Source organism: Dysidea avara, chromosome 13 (genome assembly GCF_963678975.1).
Source record: "Dysidea avara chromosome 13, odDysAvar1.4, whole genome shotgun sequence".
NCBI lineage: Eukaryota > Metazoa > Porifera > Demospongiae > Dictyoceratida > Dysideidae > Dysidea > Dysidea avara.
Genome location: NC_089284.1, coordinates 17,152,703 through 17,173,364, shown reverse-complemented (window position 1 = coordinate 17,173,364; position 20,662 = coordinate 17,152,703). Strand labels below are relative to the sequence as shown.

General features: G+C 36.7%; 1 protein-coding gene across 1 annotated transcript; it reads right to left on the bottom strand.

The window, feature by feature from the left end:
• Positions 1 to 417: 417 nt before the first annotated feature.
• On the bottom strand, positions 418 to 20,462 carry LOC136242296 (uncharacterized). Its single transcript, XM_066033704.1, has 38 exons — positions 20,437 to 20,462; positions 20,260 to 20,377; positions 19,050 to 19,114; positions 18,884 to 18,997; positions 18,726 to 18,821; positions 18,508 to 18,616; positions 18,407 to 18,445; positions 17,261 to 17,325; positions 17,095 to 17,208; positions 16,937 to 17,032; positions 16,700 to 16,808; positions 14,858 to 14,922; positions 14,689 to 14,805; positions 14,531 to 14,626; positions 14,307 to 14,424; positions 11,976 to 12,040; positions 11,810 to 11,923; positions 11,652 to 11,747; positions 11,412 to 11,520; positions 9,372 to 9,436; positions 9,206 to 9,319; positions 9,048 to 9,143; positions 8,802 to 8,919; positions 6,758 to 6,822; positions 6,613 to 6,705; positions 6,455 to 6,550; positions 6,206 to 6,323; positions 5,484 to 5,548; positions 5,339 to 5,431; positions 5,172 to 5,276; positions 3,962 to 4,079; positions 3,073 to 3,137; positions 2,904 to 3,020; positions 2,737 to 2,841; positions 1,925 to 2,042; positions 858 to 922; positions 713 to 805; positions 418 to 655 (listed from the first exon to the last, which is right to left on the bottom strand). Exons 1-38 carry the CDS (start codon positions 20,460 to 20,462, stop codon positions 595 to 597), a joined length of 3,501 nt encoding a protein of 1,166 aa, XP_065889776.1. The 3' UTR covers positions 418 to 594.
• Positions 20,463 to 20,662: the final 200 nt, after the last annotated feature.

The following is a 20,662-nucleotide window of genomic DNA, read 5'->3' as shown; positions in this document are numbered from 1 at the left end:
TCTAGTGCTATTACAATCAGGAGAACTGTATAATGTCAGTGTGTGACAGTAATAACTATAATTTCCAATTAACTCTCACTGCTTTGGACAACTTGGCATCAGACTTACATCTGATACCTTTAATGGACCCATTGATTTAATACTTAACAATATGAATTAATGAAGATCAGTTGATCAACACAACTAGGATGATCATTAAAATAACTTTACTGATGTTTTCTTCAACCTACATGCAGGGTCCAATTGGCATACACTGTATAATACACCTATTTGTTCCTATAACACTCAATGTGTGTTGGTAATGAAGATGGAAAGTTTACATCAGCCATTGAAGGTACCCATCAAGGAAAGATGAAAGAAAAGATGTAATGATCTTCAGTAGTGATGATGGATAATCGATTCTCTATTGTAGTAAGATGACATTATTATTTTGTTATTTTTACTTTTTACAATTTTAGGAAATTCTTGCTGTTAATTGCTGCTGCTGTTTGGTGTTGTTGTTTCTGCTGCTCATGAGTTGCTATTGTTGCTGCTGCTGTTGTTGTTGTAGTTGCTGTTGTTGTTGTTGTAGTTGCTGCTACTGCTGTTGCTGAATTACATTGGTTGACTGGAGCTTGTTTGTGGCAAATGTTCATCTTTACTCATCACCTCATTCCTATGTACGTAATATGAACAACAAAAGGTAATCACATCTTATTGTGTCAATTATTACCATGCCACAACATCACGCCTCTTAGTATCAGTCACCCGATCAACATCAGTGACTTTAGTAAGAAATCTACTGGTCAATGAAGGAATTGGAGTGCTGTTGTGATATCAAAGTGATAAAATGTAATCACATTGTATACATCAGTTACCTATCACTATGACACTCCATTGAAACAATGGCTGGGCTACTGTCCTCTCCCATTGAAGTGGAACGCTGTAAAATAATTTAATCAAACTAGGTACAGCTAATTGATGGTATGACTATAGATATACAACTCTTAATAGGGATTGGAAATGGTGTCATGTGCCTAGTACACTGTCTGTACATTGACGTCACTGGTTAGATATGAGGTACATTTCACTTACTATCGCAGATTGTGCATTTATAGTTGTAGTTTTTTGAATTTGATTAAAATAACCAATCAAATTTGTGGAATTCCACCTCGAAATTGTTCTCATTGGTTCGTTTCACATGACATCATTGGACTTTGATGACAATGGATGTGCAATCCACTGTACTGCTTTGAAGAGCATGAAAAGACTAATATTTCTTCTTACTGTATATTATTATTGTAGGTTTAGTATAATATGAAACTGTAAGGTTGAGCAATACAAGCTGCTTTAAATGGAAGCCATTGAGTTGCCTTTCCCACAGAAGAAACTTGTCATATCGTACTGTTTTGGTATTGCTTCTACACCAAGGTACGTTTCTGTTCCTGTATAGCCTCTGCACACACTTCCAGGTATCAACAATGCATGGCTTTTTTAGTACCCCTTTGATCATTAAAATTAAACAGAACGGTTTGTAAGTCATACCCCTGATTTAAACGCTGCACATTTCCTTGGTTACAACTTTGCTCGGTGTTGTAATACCCTCATGTTTCTGTTCTTGTACCTCTGCATGGTTGTTGTCTAGCAAAACTATTTGTATTTCAAGCTAATGCCCATGCAGTTGAACAAAGCTAGTACTATGATGGCACACTTTGCTAATGCCTTGCAAAATGCCAATAAATCTAGTATGTGGTACAAATTACAGGAACCACACGTCCATTAGAAAAAAAACGGCTTTTGTGCACACGACGCCATTTCCAATCCCTATTAGGAGTCGTATATCGATTGTATGACATAAAATCAGTTAGTCTAGTCAAATGAAAAGGTCACAATCAAATGATTTTTTTTAAATTTCTATACACACGTTAACATGGACACTTCATACCTGCTGTTCGGCTCCCTCAATCTCTTCCAACCTTTGAAGTATTTCATTTCTCTCTTTCAAAATTTCTTCAGTGTGAACTTTAACACTTGTTGCAATATCATTGTAGAACTCTTCATTCCTGTGGAACAACAGGCAAACATGTAATCTGAAACATTGACCATTTGTCAAAATGGGGATAGTGTTAGTAATTCATAGCTATGACCATATTTACAAAAGTTCATCTTTTCAAAAATCCAAATGCCTTTGATTGCACCACTTAGCTAGGTAATTACACTAATGATTTCCAGTTATCTTCCTGCTATACTACTGGTTTTGTTGTGTGTTTGTGTTTGAGTCCCTGTAAGTCTACTGGTAATGATTTACTGTCTTAAGATTATCCTGGCTTTAATTTGCTGGTGTACACACCTTGTACAGACTTGGCCAAACAGCTGCAGTTGGCTAGCTGGGATTGTCATGACTGCTCTCAGTGAGTGAAGAGCTTCTACTAGCTTTAAACTGAGCCTGGAACCTTTCCTAGTTCTCTTCAAATTCTCTTAGAAGAAACCCTCCCATCGCCACCCCAAAAACTACCATTCTTCTACTACCTGCTGAAAATGAGCTAAAATTATGCTATATACAGAAGCCATGCAATGTATAACTGCATTCATGGCAAAATTTTTGTGGGCATGGCATTAGCCACTGCAAGCTATAATTACTATACGTCTATAGCTACACATTTCACAATGTGTGAAATGGACACTTTTCAAAAAAATGGGCCACACACTACAATGATAACTACTGTTGATTTGACTACATTATACATATCGTATTACATTTCTAGAGCATCCTGTAATCCTTCCATTATCTCATTGCATATATCAGTTTTGGTTGGTTCATTGGAGCTTGTCAAATCTTCATCACTGCTCGTTACCTCATCCCTATGTAATAATATTATAATGAACAACAAAAGGTAATCACATCTTATTGTGTCAATTATTACCATGACACAACATCACGTCTCTTAGTATCAGTCACACACACTTGATTGTCATTATCAAAATCAACATTAGTGACCTTAGTTAGAGATCCACTGGTAATTAAAGAAGGCATTGAAGTGCTGTTGTGATATCAAAGTGATAAAATGTAATCACATTGTATACATCAGTTACCTATCACTATGACACTCCATTGAAACAATGGCTGGGCTACTGTCCTCTCCCATTGAAGTGGAATACTGTAAAACAATGGAAGATTTGTTATTATCGCCTGTAGCATACAAATAATACGACATAAATTTTGACAGAGGAAAACTAAACTAAATTATTGTGGCTAGTCAAGTTCCACACAAATCACAATCAAAGCCTTTGCTATAAACTACAGAGTAATCCATCAGTTATCCAAACCCCTGGGGATCACCTGGTAGTTGGACATTTTACACTGAAATTGTGTGTATAGAATGGATGCTGAAAAGCATAAATAATTTTATTCTGATAGCACCAACTACCTACTCTAACTGAACAATCATTTTAGCTAGACAAAATTCTGAAATCTAGACAAGACAATAACATTTCACTGTTTATAATTCTATTGACAAAACAATTATCACTCTCTTAAAACTCTCTCATAGTTTGACAGACATCCAAGGAATTATATATACTGCATGTGTACAAATTTTTGAGGTACATAATTTTAGCGGATCAGAATTTTGGTGGTTTTATTTTCGAGGATCACTCATTTGTCACTGAGATTTTCTATTGGAAAGCATAGGGCTAACCCTGCCCCCTGATAATGATTAATTTTTTAGGATAAAAATTTCACGGAAAGCAAAGCAACCGTGATAAATTATGACCCTTGAAAATTTGTACGTATATGGTAGTTCTTTCCATTCATCTGAACCCTCATTTGTCTTTAATAACTTTCTACTTTCCTGTTAAAAAGATCTTTAAATGGCAGAAATAACACTTATCAAAAATGTTCATGCAGTTCTTTGTTATTGAGTATCGTAGGAGTGATCACTAACAGACTAAATAGTCATCCACTAACATGGACACTTCATACCTGCTGTTCGGCTCCCTCAATCTCTTCCAACCTTCGCAATATTTCATTTTTCTCCTTTAAAATTTCTTTAGTGTGAGTTTGAACACTTGTTGCAATATCATTATAGAACTCTTCATTCCTATGGAACAACAGGCAAACATGTAATCTGAAACATTGACCATTTATCACATATCAAAATGGGGAGAGTGTTAGTATTTCATAATTACTACCAGATTAACAATAAGTATCTTTTCACACAAAAATCAACAATACATTTTTGTCACACACAGTTAACTAGAGCTGTTACACCAACGATTTCCACCGTTACAGGATCTGCTGAATGTGTTATAAGCTTCTGTTTGTGTAGTCCTGTAAATCTACTGGTAACAATCTGCTGGTCACTATGGCATTAATTTGCTGGTACAGTTCATACAGACATGGCCAAATAACAGCAGATAGCTGGATGCTTTCTGGCATCATCACTGTTAGTGCTCTCAGTGAGTAAAGAGACTCCAATGGCTTTAAACTGAGCCTGGCACCTTCGCTAGTCTTTTTCTTCTACTTCTCTCTCAGTAACCTACCCATCACCCCCACCAACCACTGCTATTCTACTACCCATAACATATCAGACTGATAATGTGCTAACACTACTAGCACTTCAGGTGGAATATTATCTAGTAGTAGTAGTAGTAGTAGTATATCACAAGAGCCCTGGTGAAAGTTTTGCTTTAGCCACCAACAAGTTGTGTGCTAAACCTACAAATTTACAATGTGTGGAAAGGACATTTTTCACAAACTAGGTTATTCACATCAGAGACAATTATAATTTTTTTCAAATCCCAGTGAAAATGTCAGACAACCTAAAGCATTACCTGACATTGATATACTACTGTTTTACACAGTTCACCATAATAGGGAAATCCTTACAATACATTGATAGAATATAGTGACTCAACCTATAATAATAATACAATCATTGTTGTCAAACTGCGTTTGCTATTATTGACAATGCTTCACTATAAAAACTCCACAACTTCCTTTTATTCTGATCTGACATACTGTCAGGCAGATTCCATTATGGTCGGCCATGCATGATATTTGCCTGACAAATGGCCTATGTCAGGCAGTAATAATTGACTCTGATTCACATACTATTGTACTAACTAGCCCTTGACTCTATATACATATATAATAACTACACTACATTGCTATTTACACAATCAGTAATTACATTTCTAGAGCATCCTGTAATCCTTCCATTATCTCATTGAATATATCAGTTTTGGTTGGTTCATTGGAGCTTGTCAAATCTTCATCACTACTCATCACCTCATCCCTATGTAATAATATTATAATGAACAACAAAAGGTAATCACATCTTATTGTGTCAATTATTACCATGACACAACATCACGTCTCTTAGTATCAGTTGCACAGTCAACATCAGTGACTTTAGTTAGAGAACTACTGGTTGATGAAGGGATTGGAGTGCTGTTGTGATATCAAAGTGATAAAATGTAATCACATTGTATACATCAGTTACCTATCACTATGACACTCCACTGAAACAATGGCTGGGCTACTGTCCTCTCCCATTGAAGTGGAACACTGTAAAACAATTGAAGAATATTTGTTACTATTGCCTGCAGCATACAAATAATATGGTATAATTATTGTGGCTAGTCAAGTTCCACACAAATCACAATCAAAGCGTTTGCTATAAATTACAGAGTAATCCATCAGTTATCCAAACCCCTGGGGACCACCTGGTAGTTGGATACTGAAAATTACACTGAAATTATGCATACAGAATTGATGCAACTGAAAGTAGTTCTGCTATATAGACCAGCTACCTACTCTAATAGAATGATCATTTAAAATCCCAACATCCGGACAACTGACATGTCACTGTTTATAATGGTAATTCTATCAAAGAACAAAAGTAATTAACTATCTTAAGATTTCTCTGCTGTGGTAGGCATAAACACACTATAGTTCCTTCCATACACCAGAGCCCCATTTGTCCGGCCTTAATAGCTAACTTTCCCTTAGACAAACCAACTGTGGAGCTCTTTGGATGTCAGAAATAATGATTTATCAAAACATTCAGTACTATGATCCCCCTAGATAAAGCATGATGTTATCTGCAATTTATATCAACCTGTGATCACCATCCGGCACTTAATATTTTGTTGTTACACTCCTGATTGTAGGAGTGATCACTAACAGACTATATAGTCATCCATTAACATGGATGCTTCATACCTGCTGTTGGGCTTCCTCAACATCTTCCAACCATCGAAGTATTCTATTTCTCTCATTCAAAATTTCTTCAGTGTGAATTTGAACACTTGTTGCAACATCATTATAGAACTCTTCATTCCTGTGGAACAATATGATGTAAACTAAAACATTGACTGTTAGTCATATAGTAAAATGGATGAGAAAAATTTGTTAGTATTATAGTCTAATTATGAAAAATAATTCTCAACACAATTTACGTATAGCAATTACATTTCCTGAGAAGCCTCTAATCCTTCCTTTATATCATCAGTAGTGGTAGGTTCATTGGAGCTTGTCAAATCTTCATCACTACTCATCACCTCATCCCTATGTAATAATATTATAATGAACAACAAAAGGTAATCACATCTTATTGTGTCAATTATTACCATGACACAACATCACATCTCTTAGTATCAGTCACACAATCAACATCTGTGACTTTAGTTAGAGAACTACTGGTTGATGGATAGATTGAAGTGCTGTTGTGATATCAAAGTGATAAAATGTAATCACATTGTATACATCAGTTACCTATCACTATGACACTCCATTGAAACAATGGCTGGGCTACTGTCCTCTTCCATTGAAGTGGAACACTGTAAAACAATTGAAGAATATTTGTTATTATTGCCTGTAGCATACAAACAATACAGGAGGTGATGGGGTGTATGACATAACTTTATACAAAAGCCAAATTATTGTGGCTAGTCAAGTTCCACACAAATCACATCCTTTGCTATAAAGTAATGCAAACTCCTGGGGATCGTCTGTCTTACACTGAAATTGTGTGATACTAATTTAACTACCTACTCTAATAGAACGATCATATGGTAATTGTTATTCTTTCAAAGAAAAAGTAACTATCTTAAAATTTCTTTGTTGTGGTAGGCGTCAAGTCCTTAATAGCATAAATTGACCACTATCCAATTATATTCCACAAAGCCAACATCACTCAACACATGATGAAGCTTATTAGTTTAACAACACTTCAAGTACATGTAGAGTCTGTGTTTAGTGCATGGTAATACGTAGTGAATATGATTTTCACTTCATTCCATCTGTATCCAAAGTCGTCCATGCATATTTTAACTTGGCCACAATAAATTATTCAATAACTTTATGTCGACCACCCTCGGTTTTTCCCTTTGCATAGTAACTACCTTTATGGAACAGACTAGTAATACATACTATTAAACTCCACAATAATCAAGGCTAATATCCATATATGGTATTGACGGTTATTCTGTAGTTTTGGTGAAACAGAACATGACGAAGACTTGTCTGATGCTTTAACATGGCTCAAACAGACCACAGTTACACTACATACCACAAACTTTCTGTCTCTGCAGTATGCACACAGAGTGTGATGACTTCAGGTTCATTCTATAGTATCAGTTACAATTTGTGATATGCTAGAGTTCATGCACATTATTGAAGGCCTGCTTCACTTCTTGAAATTTTTTCTACAGCTATATATTAACTATCCCTACCCATAGCAAATATCCAGATAGCTCCTCATAATTCCAGTATTGACTTTAGATACACCTGTGATTGACATAAGATACCGGTTGACATTCACGCTAACTTGGGCAAGCCAATTGTTACTAATGTGGTGCTCTTCAAATGCCAGAAATAATACTTATAAGAAAGTGTTCTTTGATGTTATTGACTATTGCAGGTGTGGCATAGAAAAAAGGCTAGAGCCCCATCACTAACGGGTTTAGCTGAATTTTATTGAATATTGGTTTATTAGAGTGCATGACTGCTCTATTAGAGTATCTTGATTTTAAAAGTGCAATTTCAGAACAATAATTTTAAAAAATTTCCTGTGCATACACCCTCCACATCCCCTCCAGATAGAACATGCTGAGATGTGCAAATTGTATAAACCCTTCTTAGCCCCTTCTTAATTTTTTTAAAAACCCGGGCTTGATGGACTGCCCTTGCCTACCACCCCCAGCACAAAGAATGGCATGTGCTGGACAACTGAAAGAGAAAATAAGAAGTAGAGTAACGCTGCCAGCATGTTACTCGAACAGGCGGGACTCTACTTGTACTAAGTCCATTGGTGGTGGAGCCATAGTGTAAGTACCAATGGATGAGTGTGCACCTCGAATGCATTGAATGGCAGACTGGAGCAAAGAGAAACCAAGACAACACCAAAGCCAATCAAGGACCACGAGTATTCATCACTCCACTTAGCTGATAAGAGGGAAGCCAGATGTTTGTAGAAAACTGTGGCTTTGTGAGACCTGTTGCTGACAAGATGATAGGTGTAAAAGAAGCACGCTCAACCTCACTAATTCTCTGACTGTAAGCTCAACGCTTGATATTCTCATGCTTCTTAAAGGTAGAAGAAAGCAAGGAAGAACTGTTAGATGGGGCAAGCAGATTAAAACACGAAGACATCTCTCAGAACGACTACCCCAAAAACCATTCAAAGCAATGTCCAATCGAGCCCCTTCTTGAGTATTTGAGGTATTTGAGGTACTTAATATTTTGTTGCTATACTCCTGATTGTAGGAGTGATCACTAACAGACTATATAGTCATCCATTAACATGGACACTTCGTACCTGCTGTTGGGCTCCTTCAATATCCTCCAACCTTTGAAGTATTTCATTTCTCTCAGTCAAAATTTCTTCAGTGTGAATTTGAACACTTGTCGCAATATCATTATAGAACTCTTCATTCCTGTGGAAAAATATGATGTAAACTAAAACATTGACTGTTAGTCATATAGTAAAATGGATGAGAAAAATTTTTTGGTATTACAGTCTAAGTAGGAAAAATTATCAACACAAATTACACATAGCAATTACATTTCCTGAGAAGCCTCTAATTCTTCCTTTATATCATCAGTAGTGGTTGGTTCATTGGAGCTTGTCAAATCTTCATCACTACTCGTCACCTCATCACTATGTAATAATATTATAATGAACAACAAAAGGTAATCACATCTTATTGTGTCAATTATTACCATGACACAACATCACATCTCTTAGTATCAGTCACACACACTTGATTGTCAATATCAAAATCAACGTCAGTGGCCTTAGTTAGAGAACTACTGGTCAATGAAGTGATTGGAGTGCTGTTGTGATATCAAAGTGATAAAATGTAATCACATTGTATACATCAGTTACCTATCACTATGACACTCCACTGAAACAATGGCTGGGCTACTGTCCTCTCCCATTGAAGTGGAACACTGTAAAACAATTGAAGAATATTTGTTACTATTGCCTGTAGCATACAAACAATATGGTATAAATTTTGACAGAGGAAAACTCAACTAAATTATTGTGGCTAGTCAAGTTCCACAAACATCGCAATCAAAGCCTTTGCTATAAACTACAGAGTAATCCATCAGTTATCCAAACCCCTGGGGACCACCTGGTTGTTGGACACTGAAATTTGCATATCAATTAAAAACCGCCATTTTTATGCACGGGTTCACCAGTCATAGTAATGTTACAAAAAGTAAACAAACAAGTATAAGGGAATATTAGGAATTTAGAGCTTGATTAGGGATGATAGAAAAAAGTATGGAGCAAGGGAGGTTGCCTACACTGCAGCAGTGGACATACACCCTGTAATTCAGTCTATACCAATGACTGAATTAGGGATTAAATGTCCACTAGTATATCTGCAGGTGTAAGCGACCTCCCTTGTTTCCTACTTTTTCTATAATCCCTAATCAAACTAAAAATTCATCCCTATACTTGTATCGTCCAAAGGCTGCAGCACATGTTGCTGTCAGACCTTCAGTGCTGGTCACTGTAAAGTACTAATAATAATAATACAGTACAATAGTACTGTGTAGTAGGGACCACAAAGGAGTAGGCGTGGTCCATGAAATAACATCACTCAAAAATCAGCCTCAATTTTCCCTGACAATGATAAGGCAGCATTGGTTAGGTAAAACTAAGCCCAAACAAGCTTTCAGATTTACCGGAAACGTTTTCAGCAAGTTGCTATGGAATTTTAAAAATTATTTGTTTAAAGTTTCTACTGACTGACTGACTGACTGACTGACTGACTGACTGACTGACTGACTGACTGACTGACTGATGCCTTCAGAAGCGTAACTCAATAGTGGCTAAGGCTACAGGCTTGATTTTTTCACTGTTCGACATCACTTCGGCCCGAGAGGTGCCTTTTGGCATACCACAGTATGTACAATGCATTCTTCATGGACTTACCAGTGTCCTGCTTTGTGTCCCATTCATCTTTGCTGTCAGTGAAAAGTGTCGATTTGGCGATAGCACGTGATGGCTTCCCTAAATCGCCTGTATTTTTCATAGTGGCTGTTTTTGATTGCAGAGGTGCTCTTTGATTTGTACTGCTGTGTAACGGGTTGAATACAGCCAACAACAAAGTGTAATGGATACTTCACTTTTCAGTCGATAATTGATATAACTGGGGCACGCACCACTATTTCTTTCAGTATGCAACTATGCATGGATTGCAGAGGTGCTATTCAAACAGTTCTAGATCCGAAACGCAACATAACTACTTCACTTTTCAGACGATAATTGATATAGCTGGGGCACACGGTGCCATTTCAGATGCAGTATGTGTGGGTTCACCAGTCATAATAATGATTTACAAAAACAGTTAACAAACAAGTACACATTGGAACTTTCAACTAGAGTAGGGACCATAGCACATCGATAAAAAGTACTGAAACAAGTTGGAGTAGTGCACAATATTAAATCACAGTAAACAATAATAAGTGAAAATATAACACTTCTTATTGTTTTACTGTGATTTAATATCGTGCACTACTCCAACTTGTTTCAGTACTTTTTATTGATGTGCTATGGTCCCTACTCTAGTTGAAAATTCCAAATTTTTCTATGTACTTGTATATAAAATGAAGTGAATACAGCTGTATAAAGCCAGCACCGGTTTCCAAGCTAAAATGGCACTATGCAGGTGCAGGCATAACAACAGGGGAGGGTGGAGCCCTCCACTTTTAAGATTGAGATACTCTAATAGAGCAGTCACATACTCTAATAAAACATTCAAATGTACAGTTCAGTCAAAATTGTTACCAAATTTTATCAACCTGTGATCACCCTTCTTAGCCCCCTCACTTAATATTTTGTTGTTACACTCCTGATTGTAGGAGTGATCACTAACAAACTATATAGTCATCCATTAACATGGACACTTCATACCTGCTGTTGGGATTCTTCAATATCTTCCAACCTTCGAAGCACTTCATTCAGAATTTCTTCAGTGTGAATTTGAACACTTGTTTCAATATCATTATAGAACTCTTCATTCCTGTGGAACAATATGATGTAAACTAAAACATTGACTGTTAGTCATATAGTAAAATGGATGAGAAAAATTTGTTAGTATTATAGTCTAATTATGAAAAATAATTCTCAACACAATTTATGCATAGCAATTACATTTCCTGAGAAGCCTCTAATCCTTCCTTTATATCATCAGTAGTGGTTGGTTCATTGGAGCTTGTCAAATCTTCATCACTACTCATCACCTCATCCCTATGTAATAATATTATAATGAACAACAAAAGGTAATCACATCTTATTGTGTCAATTATTACCATGACACAACATCACGTCTCTTAGTATCAGTCACACACACTTGATTGTCATTATCAAAATCAATGTCAGTGACCTTAGTTAGAGAACTACTGGTCAATGAAGTGATTGGAGTGCTGTTGTGATATCAAAGTGATAAAATGTAATCACATTGTATACATCAGTTACCTATCACTATGACACTCCATTGAAACAATGGCTGGGCTACTGTCCTCTCCCATTGAAGTGGAACTCTGTAAAACAATTGAAGAATATTTGTTACTATTGCCTGTAGCATACAAAACGCGTGGTATAAATTTTGACAGAGGAAAACTCAACTAAATTATTGTGGCTAGTCAAGTTCCACACAAATCACAATCAAATCCTTTGCTATAAACTACAGGGTAATCCATCAGTTATCCAAACTCCTGGGGACCACCTGGTAGTTGGATACTGAAAATTCTCTTACACTGAAATTTGCATACCAATTAAAAACTACCATTCTGGTACATAGACCAGCTACCTGCTCTGATAGAACGATCATTTGAAATTACAACACAACTGACATGTCTAAATTCTTTCAAAAAACAAAACAAAAGTAACTATCTTTGTTGTGGTAGGCATAAAAATAAAATAGTTTGTTTTTCCATTCACCTGAGCCCTCATTTGTTCTTATTAGCTAACTTCAAGGGTATACGCAGGGGGTGGGGGAGTTCAGATGGTTCAGACATCAGACAAACCCCCCTTTCAAAACCATCTGAACCTCCCTTTCAGAGGCAGAATTTTAAAAAAATTAAAAAATCACACCAAATCTTACAGCCCTGGAGTTCTCCGGTAGCTACTTGCCCACTGGTGCTCCTCTGTACTACTCTTGAGGGTCACATCACATTAATGCTGAACCATTGCAAATCATATCTACTGCATCATGTGATCAATTGTGCACGTGAAGCATGGTTGAAATGGCACGAGTGAAATGGCGAAGGACTGTTCAATGGTCGGTTGAGACATGTTACAAGGGAGGAGCTGCTAAACTTAAGTGGTCGTGTTATACATGTGTCAGGTTAGCACAAATTGTGAATTGTTGATGTATATTTACCTGATGAATGGTTTGTTTATTTGCTACATGTTGTGGGCATGTGATGTCTCGAACATATTGGAGTACAAGCTAAATCTGAAGTTACTGACCATCAACAGGAGGACTGGCCAAGGATAATGTATACCTGGAAAGAATTATTGCCAACTAAGGGACTAAAGTGTGGAGGGCTTCCGTGTGCTAGGAAATTGAAGTTGGCTGTCAGTATGCTGTCTGAAAGTGAAGATTAGTTAGTTTTACATTTTACAATAGGTTTGTAGTTTCTATAAGCTGCATAAACAGCAGTGTGTAGGCTTTAGCTAGTTAGATGTACAAACAGTTTTTATATTACTGCCTAAGGACACATTTTTGTATGCATCATTTTTGTTCAAACATGCATGCATGGTCTAGGGGAAGCACCCAGGCCTTCCTCTTAAGACATTCCACTTTAAATCAGAACCCCCTTCAAAAATCCTGGCTACGCCCCTGAACTTTCCCTATGCTCTTTGAATGCCAGCAATACACAGTATGGTAGTACTCTGTATTAAGGATCATGGAGATTTGGGCTTTTCTGGCCAAAAAAATCATCCAAAAATCAGCTTCACAAGACCATCCTAATGCTTTGGCAGTATTGGTTAGGTATAACAAGCCCCAAAAGTACCTAGCTTCACCCTAAATGATTCCAATAGACTTTAAAATTTTTTTGATGGAATTTTCTACTTACTGACTAACTGCCTGCCTGCCTGCCTGCCCGCCCGCCTGCCTGCCTGCCCGCCCGCCTGCCTGCCTGCCCGCCCGCCTGCCTGCCTGCCCGCCCGCCTGCCTGCCTTCAAAACAAGCGTTAACTCAACAACAGCTAAGGCTACTAGCTTGATTTTTTCACTGTTCGGCGTCGCTTCAGCCCAACAGGTGCCTTTTGGCACACCGCAGTATGTACAATGACTGCATCATAGATGTCATCGTTATGTGTAACAGGCAAATCTCTGATTAGCAGTTGGGTTGAGTTCAGCTTGGTTTCTTCTTTACCTTTGTTACTTTAAGATTGAGAGGTTACTGCAGTTTTACATTTATGAAACTAAGGGAGGTGGCTAGCTGGTAGTGGTGTAGCATAGTAGCATCTCTTGAGATTTTCACCCCGGAATACTGGGCCCAGATTATCATGTTATTTTGTTTGGTTCAGTACCCTTTTCAGTGACACGAGTTTTTTTGCCTAAGTTTTTTTCACTTAACATTCCTTCTATACACTCTACCACTTATACCATATAAAAATGTTCAGTTCTTTGTTGGCTATTGCAGGAATAGGAATAGCAACAGGGAAGACAAAATCCCTCCACTTTTAAGATCGAGACACTCTAATAGAGCAGTCACATATTCTACTAAAACATTCAGATATATTCTAAAATAAACTTCAGCCAAAACTGTCATCCATTAGCATGGACACTTCATACCTGCTGTTGGGCTTCCTCAATATCTTCCAACTTTTGAAGTATTTCATTTCTCTCAGTCAAAATTTCTTCAGTGTGAATTTTAACACTTGCTGTAATATCATTATAGAACTCTTCATTCCTGTGGAACAATATGATGTAAACTAAAACATTGACTGTTAGTCATAATGTTGCTGTTACAGTCTAATTATGGAAATCTATCAACATAATTTACGTATAGCGATTACATTTCCTGAGAAGCCTTTAATCCTTCTTTTATATCATCAGTAGTGGTTGGTTCATTGGAGCTTGTCAAATCTTCATCACTACTCATCACCTCATCCCTATGTAATAATATTATAATGAACAACAAAAGGTAATCACATCTTATTGTGTCAATTATTACCATGACACAACATCACGTCTCTTAGTATCAGTCACACACACTTGATCATCATTATCAAAATTAATGTCAGTGACCTTAGTTAGAGATCCACTGGTAATTAATGAAGGCATTGGAGTGCTGTTGTGATATCAAAGTGATAAAATGTGATAACATTGTATACATCAGTTACCTATCACTATGACACTTCATTGAAACAATGGCTGGGCTATTGTCCTCTCCCATTGAAGTGGAACACTGTAAAACAATTGAAGAATATTTGTTATTATTGCCTGTAGCATACAAATAATACGGCTGTCAAAATCAACTAAATTATTGTGGCTAGTCAAGTTGCACACAAATCACAATCAATGCAAAGCCTTTACTATAAATCCATCAGTTATCCAAACCCCTGGGTACCTCATAATATTTGTAACACAGGCATTAGGGCTTTGCCTGATATGTATGCCTGGCAGCCCGAGGGCTGAGGGCATACATATCAGGCAAAAGCCCAAATGTCCCGTGTTACAGCTAATGTGTAACACTTCCCATCTGTATCAGGCTGATAGCCGGCACAGGGTGTAGAGGTGTACCGATATGGGTTTTTGGCATGTACCAATATCCGATATTGATGCAACCAAAAGAAACCGATAACCGATAGTCGATCCGATATTTGTATTAATATTTTAAGCAAACAAAAGTGTACATTTACCTACTCTACAACAACATGTGCATGTATTCATTGCCTGTGGTGGTATACAGCTTGAGTTTCTATTGCGCAATCCATACAATTAGGCACCTACAAACATTTTTATGTATACTCCCATGAAGCCTTAAATGGATATTTCTGCATTACTCCCGCATTCTAATGGCTTATGAGCTGGTACAGCAAGTTTCCTTGGTTATCCTGTGATCCTTCTTTTATTACAAAGGTACTCTATAACTGCTTCATTTGTAAAGTGATAGGCTTTCCAGCAACAAACACTAGAATCGCAAGTAATAATACGGCTTCTCGTAGTGTAGCACTTGTTGCAGAGTGAACAATAAGCCAGAGCCACATGGATAACGTAGAAAACCAGTGCATAATCCAAACTATTGCTACTGTATAAATATCGGTAGCGATATCGGTCCTCCTGGTGTTCTGTACCGATACCGATATTGGTAAAAAAATACCATATCGGTGGCCGATATTGTAGCCGATCCGATTATCGGTACACCTCTAACAGGGTGATCAATCATCCAAGCCAGCATGAATGCAACCATTGGATTTATTATACTGTAATTATATGCATGCCTAAAATTTTCGGTTATTGGTCAGCTGTTGGTACGTTCTGGTTACGTTTGGATATGATGAACGGACTAATCCTAGAGATATCACAGAGAATTTTGATTACACGAGTTTAATGTTTTAATCAGTGCTATTGAATCGTTTATGGAATAATTACGGAGTTTACTAAAGGCCTAGATAAGTAAGATAACTTACTTTGTGCAGAGTTAAACTTAGTGATGGGGATGTGGTCTGTATTCAAAACGTGTAAAAACGCTTTGTGAATAAGTTATAGTGGTAAAATGTAGTGAAGACAGGTTTCATTTCATTTCCATCTGTATTCAAAGTCGACCATGCATATTTTAACTCGGCCACAATAGATTACTCAATAACTTTATGTCAACCACCCTCGGTATTTCCCTTTGCCATAGTAACTACATTTAGCAGACTAGTAATACATAGTATTAGACCCCACTATCATCAAGGTTAATATCCATATATGGTATTGCCTATAACAACATTTTATTCTATAGCTTTTGTGAAATGGAACATGATGAAGACTCGTCTAATGTTTTAATGTGGAACAATAAATTTTAAAATTTCCTGTGGGGGGCATACACCCTGACCTCCTAGATATAATATGCTGACATGTGCAACTCGTATCAACCTGTGATCACCCATTATGTGATATTTTGTTGCTACACTCCTGATTGTAGGAGTGGTCACTAACAGACTATATAGTCATCCATTAACATGGATGCTTCATACCTGCTGTTGGGCTTCCTCAATATCTTCCAACCTTTGAAGCACTTCATTCAGAATTTCTTCAGTGTGAATTTGAACACTTGTTTCAATATCATTATAGAACCCTTCATTTCTGTGGAACAATATGATGTAAACTAAAACATTGACTGTTAGTCATATAGTAAAATGGATGAGAAAAATTTGTTGGTATTACAGTCTAATTAGGAAAAATTATCAACATAATTTACACATAGCAATTACATTTCCTGAGAAGCCTCTAATCCTTCCTTTATATCATCAGTAGTGGTTGGTTCAATGGAGCTTCTCAAATCTTCATCACTACTTGTCACCTCATCCCTATGTAATATTATTATAATGAACAACAAAAGGTAATCACATCTTATTGTGTCAATTATTACCATGACACAACATCACATCTCTTAGTATCAGTCACACACACTTGATTGTCATTATCAAAATCAATGTCAGTGACCTTAGTTAGAGAACTACTGATCAATGATGTCATTGGAGTGCTGTTGTGATATCAAAGTGATAAAATGTAATCACATTGTATACATCAGTTACCTATCACTATGACACTCCATTGAAACAATGGCTGGGTTACTGTCCTCTCCCATTGAAGTGGAACACTGTAAAACAATTGAAGAATATTTGTTACTATTGCCTGTAGCATACAAAACGCGTGGTATAAATTTTGACAGAGGAAAACTCAACTAAATTATTGTGGCTAGTCAAGTTCCACACAAATCACAATCAAATCCTTTGCTATAAACTACAGAGTAATCCATCGGTTATCCAAACCCCTGGGGATCACCTGTCTTACACTGTGTGTATAGAATTGATTCAACTACCTACTCTAATAGAACAATAATATGGTAATTGTTGTAGTAACTATCTTAAAATTCTTTGTTGTGATAGGTATAGTTTGTTTGAGCCCTCATTTGTCCCTAATAGCGTAAGTTGACCACTATCCAATTATGATTTTAATTTCGTATCTAAAGTCGATTATTTGTATTTTAACTTGGCCACAACAGATTACTCAATAACTTTATGTCAACCACCCTTGGTTTTTCCCTTTGCCATAGTAAATACATTTATGGAACAGACCAGAAATGCATGCTATCAGATTCCATATATGGTATTTCCTATAACAGTGGTTATTCTATAGATTTGGTGAAACAGAACATGACAAAGACTTGTCTGATGGCTCAAACAGACCACAGTGCTGTTACTTGCTACAAACTTTCTGTCTCTGCAGTATGCACACAGAGTGTGATTTCAAGTTCATTCTATAGTATCAGTTGCAATTTGCGATATGCTCCTAGTATTTGACATTTGATACACTTGTGGTCGACATAAGATACTGATCGACATTTGGTGACTTACACAAAGTAACTTTCCCTTGGACAAGCCAATTGTGTTACTAATGTGGAGCTCTTTGATGAATGCCAAAAATAAAAATGTTCAGATCTTTAATGCTATTAACTATTGGCATAGCAACAGGAGAAGCTAGTGCCCTTTCACTTTTAAGATCAAGATACTCTAATAGAGCAGTCACATACTCTAACAAAACATTCAGGTGTATTTTTCTTTTTAAATTCCAGCCAAAACTGTTACTAAATTCAATTTCAGAGGATAATTTCCTGTAGGGGGCTGACTCCCCTAGATAGAACATGCTGAGATGTGCAAATTGTATCAACCTGTGATCACCTTCTTAGCCCCCTCACTTAATATTTTGTTGTTACACTCCTGATTGTAGGAGTGATCACTAACAGACTATATAGTCATCCATTAACATGGACACTTCATACCTGCTGTTGGGCTTCCTCAATATCTTCCAACCTTCGAAGCACTTCATTCAAAATTTCTTCAATGTGAATTTGAACACTTGTTGCAATATCATTATAGAACTCTTCATTCCTGTGGAACGATATGATGTAAACTAAAACATTGACTGTTAGTCATATAGTACAATGGATGAGAATAATTTGTTGGTATTACAGCAACACAATTTACGTATAGCAATTACATTTCCTGAGAAGCCTCTAATCCTTCCTTTATATCATCAGTAGTGGTTGGTTCATTGGAGCTTGTCAAATCTTCATCACTACTCGTCACCTCATCCCTATGTAATAATATTATAATGAACAACAAAAGGTAATCACATCTTATTGTGTCAATTATTACCATGACACAACATCACGTCTCTTAGTATCAGTCACACACACTTGATTGTCATTATCAAAATCAATGTCAGTGACCTTAGTTAGAGGTCTACTGGTCAATGATGTCATTGAAGTGCTGTTGTGATATCAAAGTGATAAAATGTAATCACATTGTATACATCAGTTACCTATCACTATGACACTCCATTGAAACAATGGCTGGGCTACTGTCCTCTCCCATTGAAGTGGAACACTGTAAAACAATTGAAGAGTATTTGTTATTATTGCCTGTAGCATACAAATAATATGGTATAAATTTTGACAGAGGAAAACTCAACTAAATTATTGTGGCTAGTCAAGTTCCCAATCAAAGCCTTTGCTATAAACTACACGTGTCAGACTTTGTAATTTTAAATGATCGTTCTATCAGAGCAGGTAGCTGGTCTATGTATCAGAATGGCGGTTTTTAATTGATATGCAAATTTCAGTGTAAGAGAATTTCAGTATACAACTACCAGGTAGTCCCCAGGGGTTTGGATAACCGATGGATTACCTTTTCACTGTTTATAAATTCTTTCAAAAAACAAAAGTAACTATCTTTGTTGTGGTAGACAAAAAACCAGCTTCACAAGTCCATCCTAATGCTTTGGCAGTATTGGTTAGGTATAACAAGGCCCAAAAGTACCTAGCTTCACTATGACCCTAAATAATTCCAATAGATTAAAATTTTTCAATGGAATTTTCTACTGACTGATTAACTAACTCCTACCTGATGCCTTCAAATAAGCATTAACTCAATAACGGTTAAGGCTACAGGCTTGATTTTTTCACTGTTCGACGTCGCTTCAACTCAACAGATGCCTTTTGGCATACTGCAGTACAGTATGTACAATGACTGCATCATGGATGTCATCGTTATGTGTAACAGGCAAATCTCAGATTAGCATTAGGGTTAATCAGCTTTGGTTTCTTCTTCACCTTAGTTACTTTAAGATTGAGAGGTTTTACATTTTATGAAACTAAGGGAGGTGGCTAGCTGGTAGTGGCGTAGCATAGTAGCATCTCTTGAGACTTTCACCCCAGAATACCGGGTTCAACTCCCCAGATTATCTTTTTTTTTGGTTCAGTACCCTTTTCAGTGACACGAGTTTTTTTGCCTAAGTTTTTTCACTTAACATTCCTTCTATACTGTCTACCACTTATACCATATAAAAATGTTCAGTTCTTTGTTGGCTATTGCAGGCATAGGAATAGCAACAAGGAAGGCAAAATCCCTCCACTTTTAAGATCGAGATACTCTAATAGAGCAGTCACATACTCTAAAAAAACGTTCAGGTGTACGTATGTTAAAATAAACTTCAGCCAAAACTGTAATCCATTAACATGGACACTTCGTACCTGCTGTCGGGCTTCCTCAATATCTTCTGAACTTTGAAGTATTTCATTTCTCTCAGTCAAAATTTCTTCATTGTGAATTTGAACACTTGATGCAATATCATTATAGAACTCTTCGTTCCTGTGGAACAATATAATGTAAACTAAAACATTGACTGTTAGTCATAATGTTGTTATTACGTATAATTATGAAAATCTATCAACATAATTTATGTATAGTGATTACATTTCCTGAGAAGCCTCTAATCCTTCCTTTATAACATCAGTAGTGGTTGGTTCATTGGAGCTTGTCAAATCTTCATCACTACTCATCACCTCATCCCTATGTAATAATATTATAATGAACAACAAAAGGTAATCACATCTTATTGTGTCAATTATTACCATGACACAACATCACGTCTCT

Bases quoted from the DNA above. Each gene is read 5' to 3' on its own strand.
- LOC136242296 (XM_066033704.1), bottom strand. From the start codon at position 20,462: ATGTTGATAGATTTTCATAATTATAC. The intron at 5,432-5,483 runs GTAACTGATGTA...ATATCACAACAG, and splicing joins GTGGAGTGTCATAGTGATAG to CACTCCAATCCCTTCATCAA. The intron at 2,842-2,903 runs GTAATAATTGAC...ATTATTACATAG, and splicing joins AGACGTGATGTTGTGTCATG to GGATGAGGTAACGAGCAGTG.